The 25,281-nt window shown below is 46.6% G+C and overlaps 1 protein-coding gene across 4 annotated transcripts; it reads right to left on the reverse strand.

The window, feature by feature from the left end:
- Nucleotides 1-1,854: 1,854 nt before the first annotated feature.
- Nucleotides 1,855-24,973, reverse strand: NUB1 (negative regulator of ubiquitin like proteins 1). 4 transcript variants are annotated; one of them, XM_048511330.1, is made up of 15 exons: nucleotides 24,873-24,973; nucleotides 18,241-18,358; nucleotides 17,978-18,145; nucleotides 15,054-15,112; nucleotides 13,503-13,573; nucleotides 13,166-13,360; nucleotides 11,705-11,793; nucleotides 11,489-11,595; nucleotides 10,927-11,113; nucleotides 9,406-9,513; nucleotides 8,752-8,904; nucleotides 7,912-8,058; nucleotides 5,640-5,732; nucleotides 3,139-3,331; nucleotides 1,855-2,455 (listed from the first exon to the last, which is right to left on the reverse strand). In XM_048511330.1, the coding sequence occupies exons 2-15, from the start codon at nucleotides 18,355-18,357 to the stop codon at nucleotides 2,283-2,285; spliced, it is 1,860 nt and encodes a 619-aa protein (XP_048367287.1). In that variant the 5' UTR covers nucleotide 18,358; nucleotides 24,873-24,973; the 3' UTR covers nucleotides 1,855-2,282. The 4 variants fall into 4 exon arrangements, with proteins under 4 accessions (XP_048367287.1, XP_048367286.1, XP_048367288.1 ...); XM_048511329.1 differs by lacking the exon at nucleotides 24,873-24,973 and adding an exon at nucleotides 22,842-23,052; XM_048511331.1 differs by lacking the exon at nucleotides 24,873-24,973 and adding an exon at nucleotides 21,631-21,649.
- Nucleotides 24,974-25,281: the final 308 nt, after the last annotated feature.

Consider the following 25,281-nt stretch of genomic DNA (forward strand, 5'->3'; position numbering starts at 1 on the left):
GAACGCTGTGGTTTCACATAATGTTTGAATTAGTTCATTCTCTATAAACCTCTCGATATCCTTGCAACAGAGGACAACGCAACCCATTTTACAGATCAGGCGGAGAGCCTGAGAGGTTTGTCTAAACCCACCTCCAGAGTGGAGGACAGCAGGGAGATTGGAGCTGGGCCCTGCCTGCTTCCAGCATCCATTCTTTATCTCCCCAAATTGTTTGTTGTGGGGAGGAGGAGTTTGTATGCCCCTTTGAGATCCCTTACAGGAGCAAAAGTGGGGTACAAATCCAAAATCTTCTGTTCTTCTTCCTGGCAGGAAAAAACCTCACTAGAATTCAAAATATGCACAATGTTGGTATCTCTCCCTGCGTGCTAGTGATGCCACAGAGCTGAATCCAAGGCAAAAGCAACACGGTGCGCTCACTTCCTAATTGCATTAGTAATTGCTGGGTGGCAGGACTACAACATACCTCAGGGGTTTGACTCTCCCCTTGGATGGCACCCAAATGGCTATTTTCAGTTGTCGATAGGAAGCAAAGTGCCAGTCAAACGCATTGCTCCGTGCTGTCTTTAGCAGGAGGAGAAATTTCTTTGTACACAATCCTGGTCTGAAAGTCAGCATGGATGACAGACAAGTCTTGGACAGTGGTTTCTGTGGGTGAGCAATCATGGAGACAGATGCCCTGTAATCAGCTTGTCTGCCCCTGACTAAGCAGTTTTTATGGCAGCTGTTTCAGCTCCATTCAGCGCTGTCTTCCAAGAAACCACCAGAGAATTCTTTAGTTCTCAAATTAGCAGGAAGTATGGACCTATGCCTGGAGCGCCCTCTCCTGGCTACACCTCAAAAGCACAGCCAATATGCAAATTTATTCTTAAGTTTGGCAATATCGTTAGTTTTTAAAAAGCAGCCTTTCACACCTTAAAAGACTAGCAAATTTGTCTAGTGAAACCTTTTGCAGACTAGAGCCGCAACATCTGTCATTCGTGGAAGGTTCTCCAGATTAGAATGCACCTGCTCTTAACCACTTCACTATGCTGGCTCCTCCATGCTGGAGGAAGAGGAAGGGAAGGTGCTCCAAAGAAACATGTGCACTCCACTATAAGAAACACCTGGGTATTTCGGGCTCAGCTGCCCAGGTGAGACCACTATGGAATACAGTTGGCAGGGACAAGGCTGTAGAAATTGATCCACAGATCTTGCTTTTGCTGTCTTCATCAATCTCTTCTTGCTGCAGCCTCTGAACTGAGAGACCCCCACCTTCGCAGAGAAACTGCAATCAAGTGTGATGAATACAGTTTTTAATACTTTGTTGCATTAGAAGAAGAAGAGTTTGGATTTATATCCCCCCTTTCTCTCCTGCAGGAGACTCAAAGGGGCTGACAATCTCCTTGCCCTTCCCCCCTCACAACAAACACCCTGTGAGGTGGGTGGGGCTGAGAGAGCTCCGAGAAGCTGTGACTAGCCCAAGGTCACCCAGCTGGCGTGTGTGGGATGTACAGGCTAATCTGAATTCCCCAGAGAAGCCTCCACAGCTCAGGCGGCAGAGCGGGGAATCAAACCCGGTTCCTCCACATTAGATACACGAGCTCTTAACCTCCTACGCCACTGCTGCTCCTTTATTCAATAGACTGGGGAAAAGGAGGCATTTCTAAATCCGTGCACAACAGATTCACAACTGGCCTCTGGATACAGCAGAGGAAGCAGAGGAAGGAAAGTTTCATAAGCCAGCAGACCTACACACTTGGGGCTAAAGCTGTAAGACCAGACAAGACCAATGCTGATCCCAGCGGAGTTCAATGGAAGTGTTTCCATACTCACACCCTTTGAGGGTTTTTTAAAAAAATGAAACTGAGTACCATACACAGATAGAAAGTGTTTTATTTGCTCTACCAATTAAATAGATGAATTTTACACCAATATATAGTGAATCTCTCTATAAAAGATTTCCTTTGTAAATATTTCTTTTATAACTGGGTTTGCCCTCCAGTGTCACTCTACATGGCAATAGACTAATCGTACAGGTTTTACACAGACCAGCCCCGATGCATCTCCCTGAACTTAAGGCATCTGGCAAAAATGTGGCTTAGGTGTGTCGACAACCCAAGGCACCAGCCCACCCAAAATCAGCTGCACTGAATCCCCTCTGAAATGAATGAGGCTTCCTAAGGCGGCCACGACCCGAGTGCCCCATGGATTTCGGCAAGATTTGAATGCGTCTGATTTTCTTGTGGACTGAAGTCTGAATTATGCAGTTCGATGCAACAGAGGCTGGCGTGCAAGAGCCTTGACTAGTTGGATTCCGCTGGCAAGTGCTGAATGTAAGAGAGGTACTCCTTGATGACCGTCTCTTCCTCTTCCAGCGTTAGATCCAAATAATCTTCTTCATGTTCAGGAATGTCCTTCATGACCTCATCGAGCACATCGGCTTCCACGTCTTCATCAGCTGACGCCCCAGAAGTGCCTACGAGGAAGAAATGTTGCAGATGCTGAGAAGCATGTACTCTCCCCTTCCCAGTCTCAATGCTATGCAGGTAGCTTCGTTCCAACGGTCCTTTGCAGCAAGGCACGTTTGCCAGAGGGCTTGCAGTGGAATTCCTCCATCACAAAGTGTCACACGTTTAGGCTGTTATCACATAGGTTGCATTGGGGCACTTCTGTGACAATTCGCAAGTGGATTTTCCTGTTTTACCCAAGAAAATTCAAGTCGCTTGCAAACCATCATGGAAGTGAACTATCCGACACGTGTGAAAGCAGCCTAACCCAAAGAGTTTGACCAAGTAGCCCAGCCAAACACGCGCCGAAACACGGCATGATCATTTGAGAGGGGTAAGCAGGCCAAGGGCTATTGTAGAAATATATGGCAAACCTAGGGGAGGGGACAGATTCCCACAGGCATGACGTCACCTGATGAGTCTGAGCCAAATCGCTTGGCTTTACAGCCGAGGCTTTGACTTAATGCTGAATGTCCTCTCCACAGCTGCTCAGTCAGACAAGCAAGCTGCTGCTTGCTGAGAAATAGAGGGACTAGGTCTGCTTCTACAAACCTCCCGGGGATAATGGGATTTTTATGGTACTTCCGAGGCACATCTTTCCTGTGCCTCGGCTGGTTCTCCCTCCCGCCTGGTTCCAAAGTAACCCCTTCACCTGCAGAGCCTGTGGAAGATCCTTGGGAAGAGCTGGACTCATTCGAGGGAGAGGTGCTCTCGGAAGAAGCCTGCAGGTCTTCAGGGAGGGAACCTCCGTAATGAGCGAGCGTCTGGACGGCCAGCTGCACGTTGCCCTTGAACACCCTCAAGGCTTGCTCAGCTGCCTTTGTGTTAAACCCCATATACACCAACTGGAGAACAAAAGGACACAGCAAACAGTATGCATTGGGATTGCTGTTTATTCTCATCAGTTGCATTTAATTGCCGTTCTCACTCTGAAGGAGCTCAGAATTGCTTTATTCATTTGTTAGATTTAGATCCTGCTCTTCCCAGGCAGAGGCCAGGTCCAGGGTGGCTTCTACCAGTTCATGCAAGATACAAATTGAGCAAAACATGCAAATTTTCCAACCAGAGATGCTTTTTAAACTGAGCAGAGAGGGAGGGAGACAGACATGCATCGGGACTCTTCAGAGCAGCGTAAGACTCCAGACATCTAAGCCTGACAACTAGCCACTGCCCTAGGCTGGCACTGTGGAAACAAGCACTGTTTCAAATAAGAGGCAAAGGAATTTGAGCCCCTGCTCTAATCCAAGCTTACGAGTCTTGGCTGTGAGTTTTAAAAATCTTTCAATATAAAATCCTACATGGGATGCAGGGTATGGGCACACCTCCACCCCTGCACACAGGTTGCGGTTTATGAGATCTGTTCAAAAAACCAAGAGGACATACGCTGTCCCCCTGATGAACTTGGGCACCCTGCTTGGGTTGGAGACAAAGATCTTCTCTTCCAATTATAAGAAGTTCTCAGGATAGCAAGTGGAAGGGCTTTGGGTAGCTGCCGCGAGGGATGTTTTGTATCGTGCCTGAAGAGTGCAAGTCACTGAAGCTGGAGGCTTAACTTAAAAAAACCAAGGAAGATTTATTGACACCCTGGTGATGCAGTGAATCCTCATTAGAGCTTGCAGTGACCAGGTCTGCCCATCACCAGTGAGAGACCTCACAACTCTCTCTTCTCCCAGAGGTAGAGCTGAATTGCTCTGCCACACTATCAGGCAGAACTACACACCAAGCTGTCTGCTGATGCAATTCTCTCCTGTTTGCCTTCCCCCTCTGGCAGCCCTCAACCCCCTCTAGGAAGAGGCTGGATGCTGGAGCAGCATTCCTATAGGCTCAGGGGTCAAAAACAGATGAGTGGCTATTTTATTTCTCAAAGGCAGGACAGCTTCCTGTCTGTCACAGAAGCAGGCATGAAACAAATCTCCATCACATCATTTTTTTAAAAAGACGTCAAAAGCTTTCACGGCCAGAATCAACTGGCTGTTGTGGGTTTTCCAGGCTGTGCGGCCATGGCCGGCTAGTTTTTGCTCCTGACGTTTCGCCCACATCTTTGGCCGGCATCTTCAGAGGCATGCCACTGTGAGAGGTGTCTGGCCACGGAGTGAAACACATCTTACCATGATATGCCTCTGAAGATGCCACCATAAATTCAGGAGAAACGTTGGAAGCCAAAACTGCCGGCCCACAGCTACACAGCCTGGAAAGCCCATAATGCCCCCCTCAAAGATTGTAAACACAAGATGTGCTAGGATTGTTACGTGTGTGTAGCACGTGCTTGTAAGTCCTGTCCAACTTAGACCCCAGGACCAGTTCTGATCACATCTCTGCATGGCCAGGAGACTCCTGTGTCCGCACGCGCGCATGTGCACACAAACACACAGAGAATACAAAGCATTTGAATTTGGTGGCCAACAGACTCTGCAGAACTGATGAGTAATACCGGCTCTGGAGGAAGAATGTCGGGGGGCTGGCTCAAAACCAGCAAGAGAACAAAACAGAGTATTGGATTCCCAACGTTATTACACATGGAGGGTGAAGTGTTCTCACGTGGGATCTTGCAATCGAAGCTCAGCTGTTCCAACAAGATGTCAGGCGAAAAGCAGTCCACATTTAAATTTCACATTTTAAATTTCACATTTAAATTTCACATCTCACATTTAAATTTGGCTGTGAAATCAATGAATTAAAAACAAACAAACACCAAGCTTATGTACTAATTCAGAGGTTCCCAAAGTGGGTGGTACTGCTCAGGGGGAGGAGTTACCTAGGGGGGCACCAAGAGGCAGGAGGTGGGCTGGAGGTGGGCCCCTTGAATTGCGTGGTTCAATCATTTACAATAGATCAAGCTAGGGAACCACGGTGGCAGATCTGGTGGAAACTATCAGAATTTTTCCCTGACTTTGAAAAACTGTGTCAAGTTCATCAATTTACCTGTATAAATTACACTAAAAAGTTTTAAATGGATTTTGAATAGGTGTGCAATTAACTGTTGCTGTTCTTAATTTAGTTGTTATTGTCTTTGTTAGTGAGTCATGCAAACCATATTTTGAAAAATGCTTTTTATAGGGTAGGGGGTATGGGGCAGAGTTTATGGAGCCAGGCTAGGGGGCGTGGCCTAAAAAGTTCAGGAACAACTGTCTTAAATACACTGGAAACACTCACTTGGTTAATGCTTTCCTGGGAAACTTGGAAGGGATCCTCAGGCAACGGGCTATCATCCTCTGGGAGGAGCAGCTGGGGATTATCGAGAATGATCTGGAGCAAAGAGAAACAGCTGTGGGTCTGGAAAGGGTGTTGAGGCAACATTTGCCCCCAGATTCCATATGTCAGCGTTCCCTATATACCAATATTTAGGATTAATTTTTTTCCACTTTCTCTCTCAAAGGACCTTCAGCAATGAACCTAAAAGGTAATCTTCGTTTTTTTAAACTAAGTAAACAGTGCGGTGGTAGTAATAAAGAAAGTGTAAAACACACACAAACAAAAACAAAAGAGAGAAGAATATAAAATCAGGAATATCTTCATGCAACGTGTGATTGGCGTTTGGAATATGCTGCCACAGGAGGTGGTGATGGCCACTACCCTAGATAGCTTTAAAAGGGGCTTGGATAGATTTATGGAGGAGAAGTCGATCTCTGGCTACCAATCTTGATCCTCTTTGATCTGAGATTGCAAATGCCTTAGCAGACCAGGTGCTCAGGAGCAGCAGCAGCAGCAGCAGCAGACCATTGCTTTCACATCCTGCATGTGAGCTCCCAAAGGCACCTGGTGGGGCACTGCAAGTAGCAGAGTGCTGGACTAGATGGACTCTGGTCTGATCCAGCAGGCTCTTTCTGATGTTCTTATGAATAGCAAATTCATCTAATTGGAAGCAGTTGCATCAAATGGTGCAAAAATCTTGCCCAACAAATTTGGGCTAAGGACCAACGTCGGGTACCACACCCTTCTCACGCCAGACAATCTACTTGGCTGAGACCAAATGGCTTGCCTCACCATCTCTCTGTACACACTAGTCAATCCCTGTACTGGCTCTCCAGGCTCCAAGGCAGAGAAAGGTCTTTCCCAACACCTATCTTCTAATTTCTTGTAACCAGCGGTGTTGGGGATCAAACCTGGGAACCTGGGCGTGCAAAACAGGCACTCTGCCACTAAGCCAAGGACCTTCCCCCTTTCAGTTTGTGTTCAACCCCCAGCCAAGGTGACGGCTCCACACTTCCATCATTTGACTCTGATGTACCATTCACTCTCTCCATTGTGTCCAGCCATAATTAGATTGAACCATAATTAGCGTTCTACTATTCTGGAAACGGCCAATGTCTCTCACATTAGGCTTCTGTCCACCAGTAATGACTCCTTATTTTCAAACGTGTGCTAAAATAGAACCCCCCGCAAACACTGAGCTTCCCACATGGACCAGTGGCCAATTTTGATGTGCTCTGGCCAGGACCCAAAGAGCAACTCCGGGCACACCCAAGGACTTGGCTTGCTTTGAATGCAGTTGCATCACAATGGCTCCTGAAACTCCCCTTCTTTTCAAAAGCGGTTGGTCATGCAGCATTAAGTGCTGGCGTTTGGGCTCACATTTCTCAAAGTGCTGCTGGAGACATGAACTTAAAGTGCGGCTCTTTAGAGCCCAGCCTCCAGTTTCAGGGGCAAAAGAGGGCTACTGAATGCAAACTGTTCTTCAGAGCTGCAGAATTAATGTGCCCAATGAAATCTTGGCAAAAGATATGAAAAACTGACATAACTCTACTACACCTTGGGAGCGTAAGGTGAGAGGGTTTTCCTGCCTTTGGCTGAAGCACTTCTACTGTACATTAAAACTGGATAAAGTTCCTTGGCAAACACTGTGATGCATTTTCAAGCACTAGCAAATCCATCACAGCTCCTGATTATTCTGTAAGAGCTTGGGCCTTTGAAACATGCAAAATAATGTAAAGTGTATTTTTTCCTGAAGCTCCCTTTCTGCCAATTTGCAGTGCAGGGATAAGAACCGGAGGTCCCCAACCATGTTTGTTCAGAGTAAGACCCACTGAAATCATCAGGCTGTATTTTCTAGCATTTGATTGAAGATTGAAGCCTGTGGAAATCTTAGTTCTATTTGACAGGTGACTGTTCAATTTAATTTAAATAATTTAATTTAAATAAAATTATCCATTATCTGGGGAGATAATGTCCCAATTCCCCACCTCCAGCCTGGGTGGCACTGACCACCCTCACATTACAGGTACTCGAGAAAAGACCCTTCCAACCTGCAGGAAACAGCCACACTCCCAATGCAGCTCTTTGCTTCCTATTGGAGTTACAAAAAGATTTAGCAGGCAAATTTGGGACTTTTCAGCCAATTCCGATGAAAATGCTCACAATTCTGCACAGCCACAAACCTGATTCACCAGTGTCCTACTAAAGTAATTGAGTGGAAGAGAGCATTCACCTTCACTGCTAGTTCAAGGTTTCCTTTTGCCTGGTGAAGAGCTTCTCTAGCTGCTCGCTCTGAATAGCCCATGCTTTTCAAGGAGTTGATGCCCTCTAGTCGCTTTCTCCGTTTGGCTCGCTCCTCTCGCCTTATTTGCTCCTTCACCTGCAAGAAGTACATTTTTTGGTATTTATTTATGTAAATAGTAATTTAGACCAAAACAAAGTTATAAACAGTCAAAACAAGAAGTGGGTAAGAGTCTGGCCTACCCCAAAGAAAGATGGGTCACTTGCCTCCTTCTATCAATGCAGCAAGCAGTTTTACTTCCTCCACGCTCTACAACTCTTTTACAACACCTCCCTGCGTCTTTGCAAAAGAGCTCACTACGTTGGCGGTCCTCAGATAAACTGGGACTGGAGAAACACCAGCTGAACCGAGCAACAGATTTCAATGCTGCCATTGGAAGGGCTAAAGGATGTGCAAAGATTCTGTCGAGTTTCTCATGGCAAGACCCCTTTCCTCTTACTTTGCAAATGCCCAACAGCTATTAACCATTCCCAAAAAGTTTGGGGATTTGGTACAAGACTTTTTCAAATGATGGAGGAAATCACATGTGCGAGAGAGAACAGCTCTACCTGTATGAATGTAAGGAGCCAGCCACTTGTGAGTTTACCGCTTTCCTTCTATGTAGCTTTATTATTTTTAAGACACAAGAACATACACCCTACAACCATCTCCATTAAAATGACGCTAACATGAGGTGGTGAGGGCCACAGGCTTCTATCCATAGGTACATATATATCACTATGACACAAAAATAGCCTTACGGCACAGCACAAGACTTTCTTGGCCCTTTACCTCTCTCTGGTTGGAAATATGACTGGCAGCATGATCCACATTTCCATCACAAGCGCGAAGACCCAGGCGAGCTTCCTGGGCAGAAAATCCCAGAAGCAGCAAGCAGTTGATTTTCTCAGGATCTATGCCCAACTCTTGAAACAAACCATAAGCCTACAAAAGTCAGAAAAGGGGGGGGGGGGTCAAATACAAGCAGACCGCTTGCAAGCTTACCTCGTCCAGAAATAACCTTCAATGAAGGGGGGTGGGGGTGGCGGCAACAGTCAGTTCTATGGGGGGAGGGGCACAATGCAGCCTTTAAGTCCTTGCCACCAAGTTTAATGAAGTGCATGACCGGATAAGTACTCCTAGACTTGTAAACTTAGTGGCGGGAAGAGTCATCAATTCACAGCCAAACTTATAATGACCCCAGAGGGTTTTCAAGGCAAGAAATGAACAGAGGTTGTTGACCACTGCCTGCCTCTGCGCAGCCACCCTGGACTTCCTTGGCGGCCTCCCATCTAAATAAGAACCAGGGTCAACCCTGCTTAGCTTCTGAATGAGATCAGGCTAGTCTGGGCTATTCAGGGCAGAGCTGTAACATTCGGAAGAGGTTAACTGAACACAATGCCCCCTCCCCCTCAAACCAAGAACCAAAAACAAAACAAAACTTGCCTTCTGCAGATATTCAGCAGCCTCTTCTTCCCTGCCGTTATGATAATGGCTTATTCCTTGAAGCAGGTAAAGCCTTAGAAACAAAGCCTTCTCTCTCCCAGAACTACCCTAAAGAAAGACCGAAAGATTGACAAATGGGGCCACTTGTAGTCCAGAGCCGATAACAGATGTGCATACTGTTTGACCTTCTGCCTGTCTGCCGTCATCCTCTGGAGTAGGTTAAAAGGGAGAGGTGGAGGCCAGCCGCATAATAGAACAGAAGACGCCTTCACACAGAAGAAGCACCCAAACAAAAATGAAGTGGAGCAGTAGTGGCGTAGGAGGTTTAGAGCTCGTGTATCTAATCTGGAGGAACCGGGTTTGATTCCCAGCTCTGCTGCCTGAGCTGTGGAGGCTTATCTGGGGAATTCAGATTAGCCTGTGCACTCCCACACACGCCAGCTGGGTGACCTTGGGCTAGTCACAGCTTCTCGGAGCTCTCTCAGCCCCACCTACCTCACAGGGTGTTTGTTGTGAGGGGGGAAGGGCAAGGAGATTGTCAGCCCCTTTGAGTCTCCTGCAGGAGAGAAAGGGGGCATATAAATCCAAACTCTTCTTCTTCTTCTTCTTTAAGAGAAGGCTAGAAGTGTCTGGCCGTTATAGGATGCCACCAGAAAAACAAGCAAAAGGTTTCCAAGTGAAGACTACATAAAGGATTTTGAACAGAATTCAGCCAAAGACTCGGAGAGGAGCAAAAGTCGTGCTCAAAAAGGTGCACGTACGGGCTCTCGTTTTTAAGAGCGGTTTGAACATGCCTATCTTGGACCCAAACAAGCTTCTGAAGAGGAATACTTTCCTTCCACCAGTGAGGTTCAAGCACACAAAGCCAAAATCATTGGGCCTTTTCTGCCTACGCTTTTCTGCCTACGCTGCAGCCCCTCAGGAGGATTGTGTGTGACAATCTGATCCAGGAAAATGTTATTCCTTTCTTTGTGTTATAGGCTACCCTTCCCTGGTTGGGTTCAGGATGGCTTACAACAGATACCATCACAATAAATAAAGTCAGTAATAACAATTCTAACCAGTAATAACAATTCTAGCATACCCCACTGTCACTGCAAAATCTGAGGGATAGCCTATCACTACAACCTCCCATATGAACATTTGTAGTCACATCAAAAAGGAGGAAAAGGGGACGGGAAAGGGAGGCCAGTTAGATGGACACTATTGCAGCCCTGAACTCGAGGCCGGGGGGAACAGCTCTGTCTTACAAGCCCTGCCAAACTATAATCGGTCCAAAGGGCTCTGGTCTCATTGGACAGAGCGCTCCACTAGGCTGGGGTCAGAGCTGGAAAGGGTAAGCCCAAAGGACGTCATCTGGCCACTGTGTATGTCCCCTCCTGAAGGCGCACACTTTAGTTCTGAAGAGCGCCCATGCAGAAAACCAGTCCTGAGCACCAAGGATAGTCCCTGGATGGTTCAATTTCCAAGACCAAAGGAGTTCTAAGTAAGCAGATGATGCACATGTCCTTCTCTCCTTACTTTTATAGTGACCAGCCTTTCGTGATTCTCCCCGTAACACTTCTGGAAGCAGTCATGGGCAGCCAGGAGCTTTTTCTCAGCATCGTCGAGGCAATCCAGCTGTCCCAAGCGGAAGTAGCACCAGACGATGTCCAGCTGCAGCACTGCGTAATTATCGACGGTGGTCAGGAGGTCTGAACCACAATCACTGGAAAGCAACAAGGAAGTATTTGGCACACTGCATTCCTGGAACTCTCAGCCATCAACAGAGCCAATGAGCTTCTATTGTTGTAAGAGGAGCAGAACAGCACCACTGGTACCTCACCGTTCCCCCTTAAAGGACAGAGAAGCTAGTGTAGCAGTTCATTCCAGGATGCTGTGGGTTCAGATCCCACCTCTACAATGAGCTCAGCAGTTGGCCTTGAGCAAAACCCTTCCCTCTTACCCCTTTTACTGCAGTGTGGGAATAATAATACTGGGTTTCCTTCAAGGCTTGTGGCAAGGATCGCTGATACTTTGAATATTCTACAGCAGTATAAGTGCCTCTTCAGAAATCAGGAACAAGAGGTAAAGAGATTCTTACCAGAAGTGTTTATCTGCATCTAACAGAAATGGAAGTGCTGTGGCATATTCTTTGTTCTTCAACAAAGCTCTGCCCTTTTCGTGATAACCCATAGCTAACAAGAGAGCCTGCAGAGGAAAGGGAAGGGGGAAACAATTGACATGTTTCGAAATCCTAGACCAAATGACGGAAACAATGTGGGTTTGTCCTGCAGAGAAAGAAAAAGCATCTGCTCACTTTTTTGGCTTGTTGAGGAATATTGATTTTTCTCCCAGTCTGGTTTGCTATATCTAGGTAAGGCTTCGAATCTAGATCCAAAGAGTCTTCTGCAGAAGGCCATAACGATCAGAAAGAAAATGATTGATTAATATCTTCAACTACAAAAAACAGTCAGGCATTTGGTCTGGCTCTTTGCCATTTGAATAAAGTACGAGCATTTTGTTAGAGGGAGAAACACAGCTGCCTGTGTTTCTTCAAGATTTTGACCACACAAATTCTCTAGCGTTTTTCTCAAGCTTATTATGGAATTCAGCAAGAGTGCCAGGAGGCCGACCAAGTCCCATATGATGAAAAACCAGCTAAGGAATTACAAAACTTCCCCAACCTTTTAATTGCAAAATGATACGGTTTCTTTCTTGGAACGAGCCCTTCTACAATTATCGCTGGAAGTGAACAGACAATAGCTCAGCAAAACAGGCCACCACACCTGGTTCTAATTTTACAAATGGGGTACGGAGGGGAGCTGACCCAAAGAATGCATCTGAATGCATCCCTTGAATTCCAATCAGTGAATCAAAATTACTCTCACGTGATCTGGAAGTAGCCCTCATCATCTGTATTTGCTCTTGGCCACCAAAGTGTTCAAATTCTTAAGTCTGAAGAGGGTCAAAGGACTGCACAAGCGTCCGTCACCCTTCCTCCAGAAGCTTATGGTGGCATACAAAGGCCCTTCCCAATTCTATCCTCACAACAAGTCCTAAAGGTGGGCTCACCCCAAAGCCAGCAACTGACTCAAGGTCGCTCAACAAGATACAGGCTTAATAGGATTTGAACCAGACTCTCAGGTGCTAGTGTGACACCTTAACCCTTGTAGGTTTCCACTCAAAGAAAACAGTTTGAAGAGAGTGAGGGCAGTTTTGCAAAGAAGTGCTTTGTGCCTCTGGGGCACCCTTAAGTAACAGGCCCAAAGAAGTAGAAAAGTTCACTGGCATTCAAAAATTGTCAGAACAATGGACTGTTAGCTGAGCTTTTTTATCTGCACTAGACACAACAGTAGATTCATGAACTATTTTTCAATTGTCAAACTGCAGTCATGCAAGGTTCCCAAATTAACATCAGTAAAATATTTTACTGGAACTTTTATTCATACTGCTAATAACTGTATAATATAATTGTGTAATAGTAGTAAATAGAGAGCCCCGTAGCACACCCCATAAACATAGTTTGCCTGGTACGTGTCATGCTGTGATGTCACCCCGTGGGTCTATAACCGTGGTGGCGATCCTTTGGCGCTCCAGATGTTATGGACTACAATTCCCATCAGCCCCTGCCAGGATGGCCAATTGGCCATGCTGGCAGGGGCTGATGGGAATTGTAGTCCATAACATCTGGAGTGCCAAAGGATCGCCAGCACTGGTCTATAATGACTCAATGCTTGCACAGGTGACTTCCTTTACCTTTTAAATAAGCATAACTGACCTCTTTTTGCCAATATTTCGAGACCCTTTTTGGTTCTTTGCATCTTCCTGTGTATTTCTTTCTTCTTCCCCAACTCTTCCTCATGCTGCATTTCCTCCTCTCGGACTTTTCTTCTGGTTTCCTCCTCGCTCAGCTTCAGCTCCAGCACCATCACTTTGATGTTATGTGCTACCCCTTGCTCTTCCAGCGTCTTTCCTAAAAAGGGATCAGATTAACGTACCAGACAAAGCGAGGGATACTGGAATAAAAAGCTTAACATGGATTTCTAAGAAGCAGGATGACACCATCTTAACTACGGCTGCACCACCGATCAGCTACCATACGAACAGATACTTACCTAGCTCAAGTTGCTTCTTATTTATAATTATTTTGATGCAATTTTCTTCCAAGCCATACACCTGGGCTATTCTGTGAAGCAAAACAGGTATTATTAAAAGCTATCTGATTTCAGGTGATATTGCTTTGAAGCCACAATCTCCCCCAGAATCAGACAGAACGCACGGTTACTGCAAAGACCAAGAAGCACTGCCTTCCATCAGGTTGACTTCAGAAGGTATACAGTCATATTTCCACAAAGATAAAGTACATATCATATGCAACTGTGTTCCGAGATGAGAAAAGGACTAAATGTTAAAACCAAGTAGACTAAAAAATGACCATGTTAGGCATTCCCTCAGAAAACCTACCAAAACAACAAGACTAATTTCTGTACTTATTAACTGCAACAACCGTCAGGGTTGTGTCGAGTTGGAAAATGGAAGAATATCCTGTTCAAGAAAATTGGGAAGCTAAGATGAGAGAGTATTTTATCATGGCTAAACTGACAAACCTTGTTAACAGAGAACCAGAACACGAACTTAAAGAAAAATGAAAGCTTTACTTAAGTATTATATAATGCGAAGCCCTATCTAGGCATATGGATTGATACCAAGATGTTATAATTTATGTGTTTTATATGTATTCGCCCACCAAACTTTAAAATTTTTTTAATAAGTATATAGTTAAAACCAAGTAGATTGACTCTATGAGGGAAGTCAGTTCGCAAGACCTCAGAAAGGCTGCTAATGACAGGACATTTAGGACAGTGATGGTGAACCTTTTTGAGACCGAGTGCCCAAATTGCAACCCAAACCCCACTTATTTATCGCAAAGTGCCAACCCGGCAATTTAACCTGAATGCTGAGGTTTTAGTTTAGAAAAAACCAGTTGGCTCCCTCTTCCTCCCTCCACCCACTCGAGCAGGGGTCAACCTGCTCTAGCCTCCAGCAAGTCCCGCATGCATTGCTCTGTGCCTCTCTAGCATCTCTGTCTCCTCTATGCCTCCCTCCCCAGGCGGTAGCCACCCAGAGCACAGGCATCAGGCCTGCCAGCCGAGTCCTCCCTGCTCACCACGATGCATACATACATAGGTGCTCAATTGGTATTTGAGCCAGCCTAGATGTGTCTGTGTGTGTGTGTGTGGGGGGGTGATTTTTCACCCCCCACATGACAAACTGTGTGTGCGTGCCCACAGAAAGGGCTCCGAGTGCCACCTCTGGCACCCGTGCCATAGGTTCGCCATCACTGATTTAGGAGATCATTGATTCGTACAGTTGTCGTGAGTCAGAAGCGCCATGACAGCTCTTAAGGCCCAATAATCACAGAAAATCAGTCCTGAATAAACTACACTAGGATCATGCTGAACTGGTTAAGTATTTGCAACACATAAGCATAAGCATTTTATTGTCATTGTGCACGCACAACGAAATTTACACGAATGTCAAGGATGCAATTTTCCTGGCAAATCTAAAGAACGCTTCTGAACAGCTCTGCAGAATACACATTCTTTATCAGAAGCAGTCACATGATGTCAAACAAACCAAGGAAAGGGCAAGTGGTAGTCACTTACTGAGATCGGAGCTCCTTGCCTGTGATGACCAGTTTTGTCTCCAGCACCCCTTTTCTTGTCTGCAAATTATAAATACAAACACTGGATTTTAGCAAACTGTGATTTACCCTGTGATGCTTCCAAAATCCTTCCCATCCAAATTCACCCCCAGATTTTCACAGTTCTGAATCACCCCTTAATCCAGATCTGCCATTCTTGCATTTTGACTTCTGTGCCTCACAAAGACCGCTGCGATCATCAGATCTGCCGTGGCTTTCATTTTCTTGTGTTCCTTCCCATTCTCCCTTCTCACCCATCTTATCAATGCACATGAGCGCTTGTGCACCTTGATGAGACACAGCATAAAAGGAATTCAGATGCACTCGTCTGCTTCCATGCGCTGAATTTCATCAATATGTGCGATCACTTGTGCTGATCAGTAAGGCAGAGTGAAAAAAACCAGAGACAGAACAAATGAAAGGAAATCAAAGTTCTGGAATTAATTTTAGAAATTCTCCATGTTAAATCAGAAGAAAAGGCGAGCAGAAGACGGGCCCAAGCAAACCTACAGAATAATAAATTGCTGGGACTTGGGAAACAGATCCATGCCCTACACTTCCTTGTTACACAGAAACAAGCTGTTTTAGCTCATGCTGCTGTTTGTTCTCAGAGTTCACTTAAGAGCCCCAACTGAGGGGCCCTGGAAGGGCTTGGGGGAGTGGCACAGCCTAGCGCCAGCACGTTTGCCCTCCCTGGAGCACCAAGCACAGAAGGAAGACACACCAGTGTGCGGCTGCTCCCCAGCAGCAAAACTTGGAGGTCTAGGTCGTTAGGGGGCTGCGATGGTATCCCAATTGGATGCCAGTGTGTGTGTGGGGGGGGGAGGGGGGTCTGGGGCATTCCTGGAGGCAGAGCTGACATTAGTTGGCTTTCCCAGGGGTTTAGAGCTGGGAGCACAGCACCTCCGCTCTCAGATTTACACCACCATAAGTCCTTTAAGCCCCATGGAAAGCTTCCTAGGGGCAGGGCAGGGGGGGTTGAATTTTGCTCCCTGCACTGCTAAAAAAACGCTGGAGGCAGTGGTGAGGAGCTGCTTCCTGCAGCCAAGAGACGTGGATGGGGCTGTTAGCCACACTGCTTTGGACACTATTAAAATGCGTGATCCATGCTCCATGGTGATTGGCACTCCATGGATAAGTTGCCCACTGTCAGGAGTTAAGGTCCAGGTATCAAACACGAAAGGAACTTGACAGCGAAAGGGAGCGGGCCTTGAGCGACTGGCCTCGTTCACACCCTAGACGCAACTGAAGCAGTTCTGTCTTTCTCACACAAACGTGGTGTTACAGGTTGGGGTAAAATTGTATGACTCTGCTCCAACCGTCAAGCACAGGATGGAGCTGCTGCATCCATTTTTGTCCATACTTCACTTTGACTTTAAGGAACAGTTTAGAACACTGGCTGATTTTAGGGATCATGCTTACTGGTGCATGTTACTTAAAACATATCAGCCTGCCCATGGGGCATGAGAGATGGGTACAGCAGTAGTGTATTAAATCCCACTCCCTGGTAAACCTACTAATTTCCTAATGGCACCTAATTAACTTTTAGGATAGAAGAGCTCATTCCTTTCAGATGACGCATTTGATTTTAAGCACATTCGGGAGCTGAAATCTAGGGACAGCAATAAGTGAACTGAGACGTCAACGACAAAGGCCATCACTTCCTGATGGTGCTTTCTACCAACACGGCTGCGTATTTTTCAGCTGATGCAACCACAGGATTTGCTTCCAGGAGCCTGCAGCTGTTTATTTTTAAAGAATTATAGACTGCTTTGTTAGTGAAATATCTGCAGCACAGCTTGCAATGCTATTCAAGAAAAACCCAAAACAAGCTAATGCAATTAAAAATAGCTCTAAAGGCAAACAGATCCAGTAATGCAAAAAAACCCAGCCAGAGGCAATGGTGGAATCCAAACATTTTAATAACAGGTTCTGATGGTGGTGGGATTCAAACAGTGGCGCCGCCGCACACACACACCTCCAGTCCCTGTTGGGCAGGGAGGTTGCTTTAGTAACCCCTTCTCGGCACTCAGAAAAAATCAGTAACCACTTCTAGAGAAGTGGTGAGAACTGGTTAGATCCCACCTCTGGCCAGAGGCCCACATATCTCAAAGTCAGCTTTCTCCCATACACTCCTGCCACTTTGCTGAGATGGTTAACTGGAAGCCCTCCTTTTTCCTGAGGCCACATGGGCTGTGACCAGGAGCAACTTCTCGGTTAAGGCGCTCCAATTCTTCTCCCCCACCAGTGGTTCTCCTGGCCCCAGGCTCACTGACATTTGGCACCAGCTGAAATTTTCCAGCTTTCTGGTTGAGTTTTGCTGATTACAGCTTTTGTTTTGCTACTCCGGCCATTTCTAATATATATGTCCAATTCTGGGTAAAACAGTTGCTGGCTATACCTTTTCCCACGGAAAGAAGTCAGTGCCGTCCTGAGGCTTAAATATGCTAATGCTAAAGAATTTACCTTCCATTCTTACAAGAATTCTATTCTGAAAACACATAAATCATCTTTCAGAGTATCAAAGGTCTTCTGCATAATCTTATAGTGAAATTCTCAATTGGAAAAACATCAAATTGAAGTACAAATAAAAATAATGGCATAGATTTTGCAATCAATATAACTGGGGTCTATTTGACTGATCACCACATCAGTGAAGTTTCTTTAACAAGCATCACGTTTAATAGTATTTCATTCTCATTCTCAACTTGCCTTTGAGGAAGGCAAAGCAGTAAACATAACCTCCATTATCTGCAATGGATCTTTGACCTACTTCGTCAGTCACCTTAACTCTGCAGTGCAGTTCGCACGAAACATGTTCATTCATTACGTGACTACAGCAATTACTCCACATCTTCTATGCACTTGTTTACATAACTTGCTTACTTTACCCATCCTGGGAGGTAGGGCCACCTCAAGCGTGGCAATGCCTGTTGCCTTATAAGCTTCATTTCCGCTTCCCCGCTCAATAGTTTTACAACGTATTTCTTCCAGAAGGGCCTCTATTTCATTGTTGTTGCACTTCAGCCTCACCGAATACTGCCGTGCCAGATCCTAGGGCAACAGCAGAGATTTGTTCAGAATAGAAGAGCAATAAACATAGATGAAATAAAGGAACAGTCACAACACAGCAGTCACACAAAATTTACCTTCAGCTCTTCACCGGCCTCTTTATTGCTGCCTGTATAGGGAGGTTTCCACAGCTGAATTTTGTCTTCCCTTAAGTAGTTTTTCAGCTTTGCTGCAAGATACTTCTTCTGCGCCATCCTGACATAGGAAACAATTTAAAAATGTTTACTCTAATGAAACCTAGTCGCTCTGACGGGGATCTGAAAATCTTGTTCTCAATTCAAACAGAAATCGCATTCTATTTTTTTTTCAAATTCCATATAAGAAAACGCTCAAAATTGTACCACTCTGTTTTAACAAGGACTTTGAAACTGATGTAATTGAGACTACGGTAGTGTGGGGAGAATTTATAAAAGCAATTAATCTGAAGCAGTTAATCAAGCTGTGATGATTGCCTCGCGATAGCCGTGAACAGTAGTTTCTGAAACAGCCTGTGGCAAATGTTCTGACAGCCTAGAAAACAAGTCGCAATCCTCTGCTGAGGACAGTGTAGATAGGAAACCTGAACAGTTTTAAAGTTAAGAGGCAGAAACCTAAATTTTTGGAGCAGGTTGGAAAGAAGCTTCCTTCAATCATTCTAAAGTGCTACTGCTAGCTGCCAAGATCTGCACAGCCTGTCTTGCACGCTTCCTCTCGAAAACGAGGATTTTGTTCAACTGTTGCTTTGTTGCTCCTACAGCAATATTAAATTGTGAAGTGCGTGTTTTTATCAGCACGGTGCCCAGTTCCAGGTTGCCTGTGAAGCATATTCTAAAACAATAATGGTTCAGCAACAGCTCAGTAACAAGCAGCCATTTGGAACAGACGTTTGCTGATAATTTATTACAATGTGTTTTTATTTTTTCTTATAAACAGGTTTTATAAGAAGCTATTGACAACTTAAAGTCATACACCAGAAACTACTGGGAAAAAATCTAGTGTCTGAGCTTGTAAATGGATTCATGGAGGTGGCTGGTCAATTTCCACATCAAACACAGGACCATGTATTTTTTTAGGATAACAGTATATGCTACAAAATCATACTACAAAACTAGGCAAATCAAAATCCTAACTGGATATCACACAGCTGGGAGAAGTTCCAGATAAAACAGTATTGGACCAAGCCTACCAACCAACCAGAAGAAAGGTAACCTCCAGCAACAGCACTATTTCCAGAAATCAGCAGGTAAAGCTTTTCCCAGCATAAGGCAAACGTCTGCAGATCAAATCACTATTCACAGTTCAGATGATATTTTGGTAACATTAGGTGACTTGAAACAAAAGTGAAAGGGAAGTTACCAACAATACAACCTTTAAACCACTTTCCCCAGCAAAACTTGCTGCTCTGAGATATCCGCAGTCCAAGGAGTTCAGCTGCCGCTGCCTGTGTCTGCCATCTCTACAAGGCTTTTCACATTTTAACACCTGCCAATGATCCCAGTGAAGCCAGGCACTGCCAGATTTTTGCAGACACAGCCAATAAAACGCTGCCAGCATTTTGGTATCTTTGGATTTGCGATGCAAACAGGAAGCCAGAAAAGAAAAGTAATTCTCGGTTCCTTCCTAGATTCTCTCTCTCGACATATGGCTTAAAAAAAAAAGCCAGTGGCTTAGTTCAGATTATTCCCTTTCATCCAGCCAGATCTACGCTCTTCCTTTACTGCCGCTTCTGTTTCAGCCAACCCGGAAACTATATCCCAGTGTGAGAAAGATTACCAAGCAGCTGGAGGAAGGCAAGAAATCTCAAAGTGGAAGATAAATGGAAGGAGGACAAGCTCAGAGCATCCTGTGAAAGAAATCCATACACTGAGCCTCTTAAGCATTCATGCCTTATGACTGCTCGGAGATCTGGCACTGATCTTTAAATGCTGCCATCTGCTATAAAAACAGTAAAAATAGATTCATACTTTTTTTGCTTCCATATATAGTGTGCAATTTATATTGTATTCATACAATACACAATGTTGTAGGCAGTGAAAAGAAAAAGAAAGCCAAAGGGGGAGATGTATTGTCGAAGGCTTTCACGGCTGGATTCAACTGGTTGTGGTGGGTTTTCCGGGCTGTGTGGCTGTGGTATGTTGCACAGACTTTTCTCTGTGATACACCTCTGAAGATGCCAGCCACAGATGCAGACAAAATGTTAGGAACAAGATCCACCAGACCATGGCCACATAGCCCGGAAAACCCACCACAACCAAAGGGGGAAAGTTCTTTACTTTGTCTAACTCTCCAAATTTATCAGTATCTTACATTAGTCTCAATAACAGACCTGCCAACAAGTGTACCAAAACAATTTTTAAAAAGTCAACTGCAGAGACTTTGTGAGACACAAACAAGTAGCTAATCTAACCCCTCTCTGCTCATCCCACACAAAAAAACCTCTCCCTGAAGTGCCATGCTTGGCCTTAAGGACACCACCATTTCCTGCCCTGCAAATGGATCTCGGGCTTTTAACAACCAATAAACTGAAATTCAACAAGACTCACCCATCACTGCAAGCTGGAAAAAGTTGCTTCTGTTGACTTTCAGCTTATAACAGTTTGTTTATTAGATTTCTATCCTATCCTTCTCCCAACATACAAGAATCTGAGAATTCCTCCTACCCACAAGACATATTATCCAGCATCTGGCCTGCATTAAACACTTTCAGATCATACTCTGGGACCAAGAACGAGCTTCCTCAAAAGATCTTAATTTTAAGGGTCATAATTTTAAAAAGTGTTTAAACCTAGATACTAAGGAAACCTTTCAAAGTGTCAGGATTTGATCCGCAACCAATGGAATTGGGACACTTCCTTCTCCCTTTAGAGCAGGGGTAGGGAACCTGTGGCTCGAGAGCCGCATGCGGCTCTTCTGCCCTTGCACTGCGGCTCCACAAGCCGAGCCACTGGCCCCATCCTTGCCCGACCTGCAGGCAGCAGGGTGGGCGCACCAACTGCCCGCGGCCGGCTGGGCCGCCCCGCAGGCTTCCCCTCTCGCCTGTCCCATTGGAGCGGGGCGGGCACTTTCCTGGCAGCTGGTGAGGCCGAGCTGCTGGCCCCATCCTTGCCCGCCCTGCAGGCAGCTTCTCAGAATGAGCGGAGTAAAAGGTAAAAAACCCCCAATATATACAGTGTTATCTTTATTTTAAATGTCAAAAATTATTTCCTGCTCCAAGTGTTCTCTTTTCCCGTGGAAAAGGGGTCCAAATGGCTCTTGGAGTGTTAAAGGTTCCCTACCCCTGCTTTAGAGTGAGTGGGCATGAAGAAAAATGCCAAGGGGAAAAAAGTCACCTCTGTGATTTCTGTGGGTTGAGCTGCTCTACAAAGGGCAGGAAGAAAAGGAAGGGGAAGACTTAGGTTGAAGACACTGTATTTGGTTCAAGTCCATCTATCCAGAACATTTTTGTCCCAAATATGTCCCAAGAAGAACAGTTTGGATTTATACCCCACCTTTCTCTCCTGTAAGCAGACTCAAAGAAGCTTATAAACTCCTTTCCCCTTCCTCTTCCCACAACAGACACCTTGTGAAGGAAGTGGAGCTGAAAGAGTTCAGAGAGAACTGTGATTAGCCCATGGCCACCCAGCAGGTTTAATGTGCAGGAGTGAGGAAACACATCCAGCTCACCAGATAAGAGTCCCCCGCTCATGTGGAGGAGTGGGGAATCAAACTCAGTTTTCCAGATTAGAGTCCACCTGCTCTTAACCACTACACCACGCTGGCTCTCAAGCAAAAAGATTCTCCCATCTTTTATGGGGTACCCACACCATAGATAGGCTGAGCTGAGCGAAAGCCCAGGATCATCCAGCTAGATTCAAATCCACTAGAACCTTAGAGGCAAAAACCGATCTTTTGGGTACAAGCTTTTGAAAGTTAAAGCTTCCTTTGTCAGGTATTGGATGTAGGGAGAGTTGCCTTAAATGCTTAGATCCCAAAAGATCTTGATTGGACTCTGATAGTGGACTCGAACCCAGGTCTTCCACCACAGACCAACATGGCTACTCTCTGAAACTATCTTCAAGGTCACCATCCAATGAGCTCCACAGCCCAGCGAGGACTCAATCCTGGGATTCTCCAACCCAACCCCCTAACTGCTTTGCCACACTACTCTCAGCATGCTTCCCCAAAGGGAGGGCAAGTGTGTGACAAGAGACCAGACCGACTCCTCCCCATCATTGGAACGTGGGCTTGCCAACCTCCAGGAAAAAACGGCAGCTTTAGAAGGTGGACTCCATTGCAATCCAACCCTGCTGAACACCCCTCAAAGGTCTCCCCCCAAAAGAACTCCACCCTCTCCCAGATCACAGCGAACTTCCAAAACGGAAGCCCCCCCCCCAAAAAAACCCCTCCTCCCTTCCCCAGCCTCTACCCCCATATCTCTAGGAATCCCAAGGCTGGAGTTGGCACCCCTATGGGGCACCCTTCTGCGCACTACGAGGAAGGCCAGGCCAGTCTAGTTCTCCCTTCCCCTCTATTCCTGAAAGAAAAACATTTCGGGGCATTACGATAAGGTGTGTGTGTCGGGGGGGGGGGGGGAGCTGTGGGTGCAGCGGAACTGCGGAGAGGGGCGATATCCGCGCGTGTGAAGACGAAGGGGGTGAGGGGCTCAGCCGGGTCACCCTCCCGCCCTACCTGTCCTGGGGCAGGGCCCACCCCCGCTCACCTGCGCGGCTTCTCCTGCTCCTGCTCCTCCTCCCCTCCCCCCGCCTCAGTCTCCAGAGGAGGCGCGCGGGGGGGCCGTTGGGCTCTGCGCGCGCTCGAGACCGGACGGGGACTACGCGGGGGCGGGGGGGCTAAGGCAGGGGGCGGCGCTGGGGATCCTTCCCGGGGAGGCCGCCGGAACCGAAAGTAAACATGGAGGCGTCGCCTTTCTCTCCAGCCCCGCCCCCGCCACGTGACTCTCTAGCGCCCCCCCCCCCCCACGGCCGAGGCCGCCGCCATCTTAGCGCCTCGCAGTTGCGCAGATGCGGCCAGAGGGCGGGGCGAGGCGGTCAAATGATGATGATGATAAGAATAAAGCAGTAATGATAAAATAAATCCGTCACGTCATCTGGGCGAAGCCGCCACGAGAGGCTTCAGGTGCCGCGGAGGGCGCTTGTTTGTGGCTGCGGGAATCCCTGAAAAACATGAGGGTTGGATCCAGTCCCTGAGAAAGTGAAGGGTTGGAGCCAGTCAGGTTTTCTGCTCTTGACAAATGGAGGAGGAGGGGGGGGGGCTTCTTTGGCCACCCCAAAATGGCTGTGCTGAGACTCGTGGAACGTGAATCATGTGGTCTGTACAAAAGCCATGTGAGAAGAAGAAGAGTTCGGATTTATACCCCCCCCCCTTTCTCTCCTGCAGGAGACTCCCCTCACAACAAACACCCTGTGAGGTGGGTGGGGCTGAGAGAGCTCTGAGAAGCTGTGACTAGCCCAAGGTCACCCAGCTGGCGTGTGTGGGAGTGTACAAGCCAATCTGAATCCCCCAGATGGAAGGAAATTCATATTATTTATTTATTTATTTATTTATTTATTTAATTTTTATCCCACTCTGCTCTGTTGTGGTAGGCTCAGAGAGACATGCAACAATAGAAAACCAATAAAATTTCAATACCATAACAATAATGTATAAAAACATACAATAGATGGGGAAACAGGAGAGTTCCACCCCGAGAGTGCAACCCTATGTGGAATCAAACCCATTAACAGCATGGGTTTAAATTGGAGTAACTCTGCCTAATGTCACATGACAATATATGATGGCAGACGCTTTTTGGTTGTCTACTAATTATAGAACCTTCTGGTACCTTGAAGACAAACACATCGAAGCTGTCATTACAATAAAGATTATTTACAACAGCTATTAACAAGTAGAGTTGCTTGGTTTGAACTTGTATGAGCTAAAGTTGTCAGTTTCCACGTGGCGCCTGGAGTTCTGACTGGTTTCCAGGCTGAAGCGATCAGTTTCCCGGGAGAAATGGCAGTTTGGAGAGTGCAATCGATGGCATTACACCCCACTGAAGGTCCTCCCCTTCCCTAAATCCCAGTCTCCACCACCAGCTCTCCAGAAATATCCCAACCTGGATTTGACAGGTGGATCATGCGTTCATGAGTCATGAAACCTCCGAACAAACTAGTTAAGGCTTTAACTTACCACAAATACAGACCTATACAGCTGCCCACCCTGACCTGGATAGCCAGGCTAGCCTAATCTTGTCAGATCCAGAAACTAAGCAGGGTCAATCCTGGCAAGTGTTTGTACGGGAGACCTCCACAGAATACCAGGTTTGTGACATAATAGTAGCAGTAATGTCTGCTGCCTTGAAAATTCCACCAGGGATCACCATAAGTTAGACGGGACTTGACAGCAAACGAGCAAAAAACAACACAGCTAAGCGCTCTGGAACCTGCATTTATTATAACCAGTTTCAATATTCAAATCCTTCACAAGTATTAACCTTGAGGTATAACGGGCCTGTCAAGTAAGCCAGTGGCAGATAAAGGAGGCTGACTTGTTTAAGGCTACCTGGTGGTTTTATCCCACGCCACCCTGACCCCCTGTCGTTATAGCGACCCTCCACGTCGTTATAACGACACCCCCTGTGGAGGGTCGTTATAACGACAGGGGGTGTCGTTATAACGACGGTAAGTTCAAGGTGGCGGGGTCAGGGGGGGGCGGGAAAGGCAGCCAGAGTCCCCCCAGCGACGACGACGACCTCGAGCGGCAGCAGCGGCCCCTGCCGAAAGGCCCCCTTTTCCTCCTCTTCCGTCTTCTTCTCCCCACCGGCCGCTTCGCTCACCGGGCACGCTGGACGCTTCCGCCTCTAGGGCCCTGCCAGCCAATCAAGCGGGAGGAGGAGAAGGAGGAAAGGCGACGGCCCAATCGGCGCGCTCTGTCGGGAGAAAAGCGTGGCCATTGGGCAGGAGGCGCCGGGGAGGGTCTCCCGTCATTGGCTTCCGGTGGAGGCCAAGCCCCGCCCCTGTGGGATGCCCTCCCCCTCGCCGTTTCCAAAACGGCACCGGCGGCAACAGCAGCCCCCTCCCCGCCAGAACAGGGCTGCTGCTGGGGGGGGGGGGTGGACTCTGGGACGACCCCCACCCCCACACAACAGATCCCTCTCTCAA

The sequence above is a fragment of the Sphaerodactylus townsendi genome, linkage group LG11, assembly GCF_021028975.2.
Source record: "Sphaerodactylus townsendi isolate TG3544 linkage group LG11, MPM_Stown_v2.3, whole genome shotgun sequence".
Taxonomy (NCBI): Eukaryota; Metazoa; Chordata; class Lepidosauria; order Squamata; family Sphaerodactylidae; genus Sphaerodactylus; species Sphaerodactylus townsendi.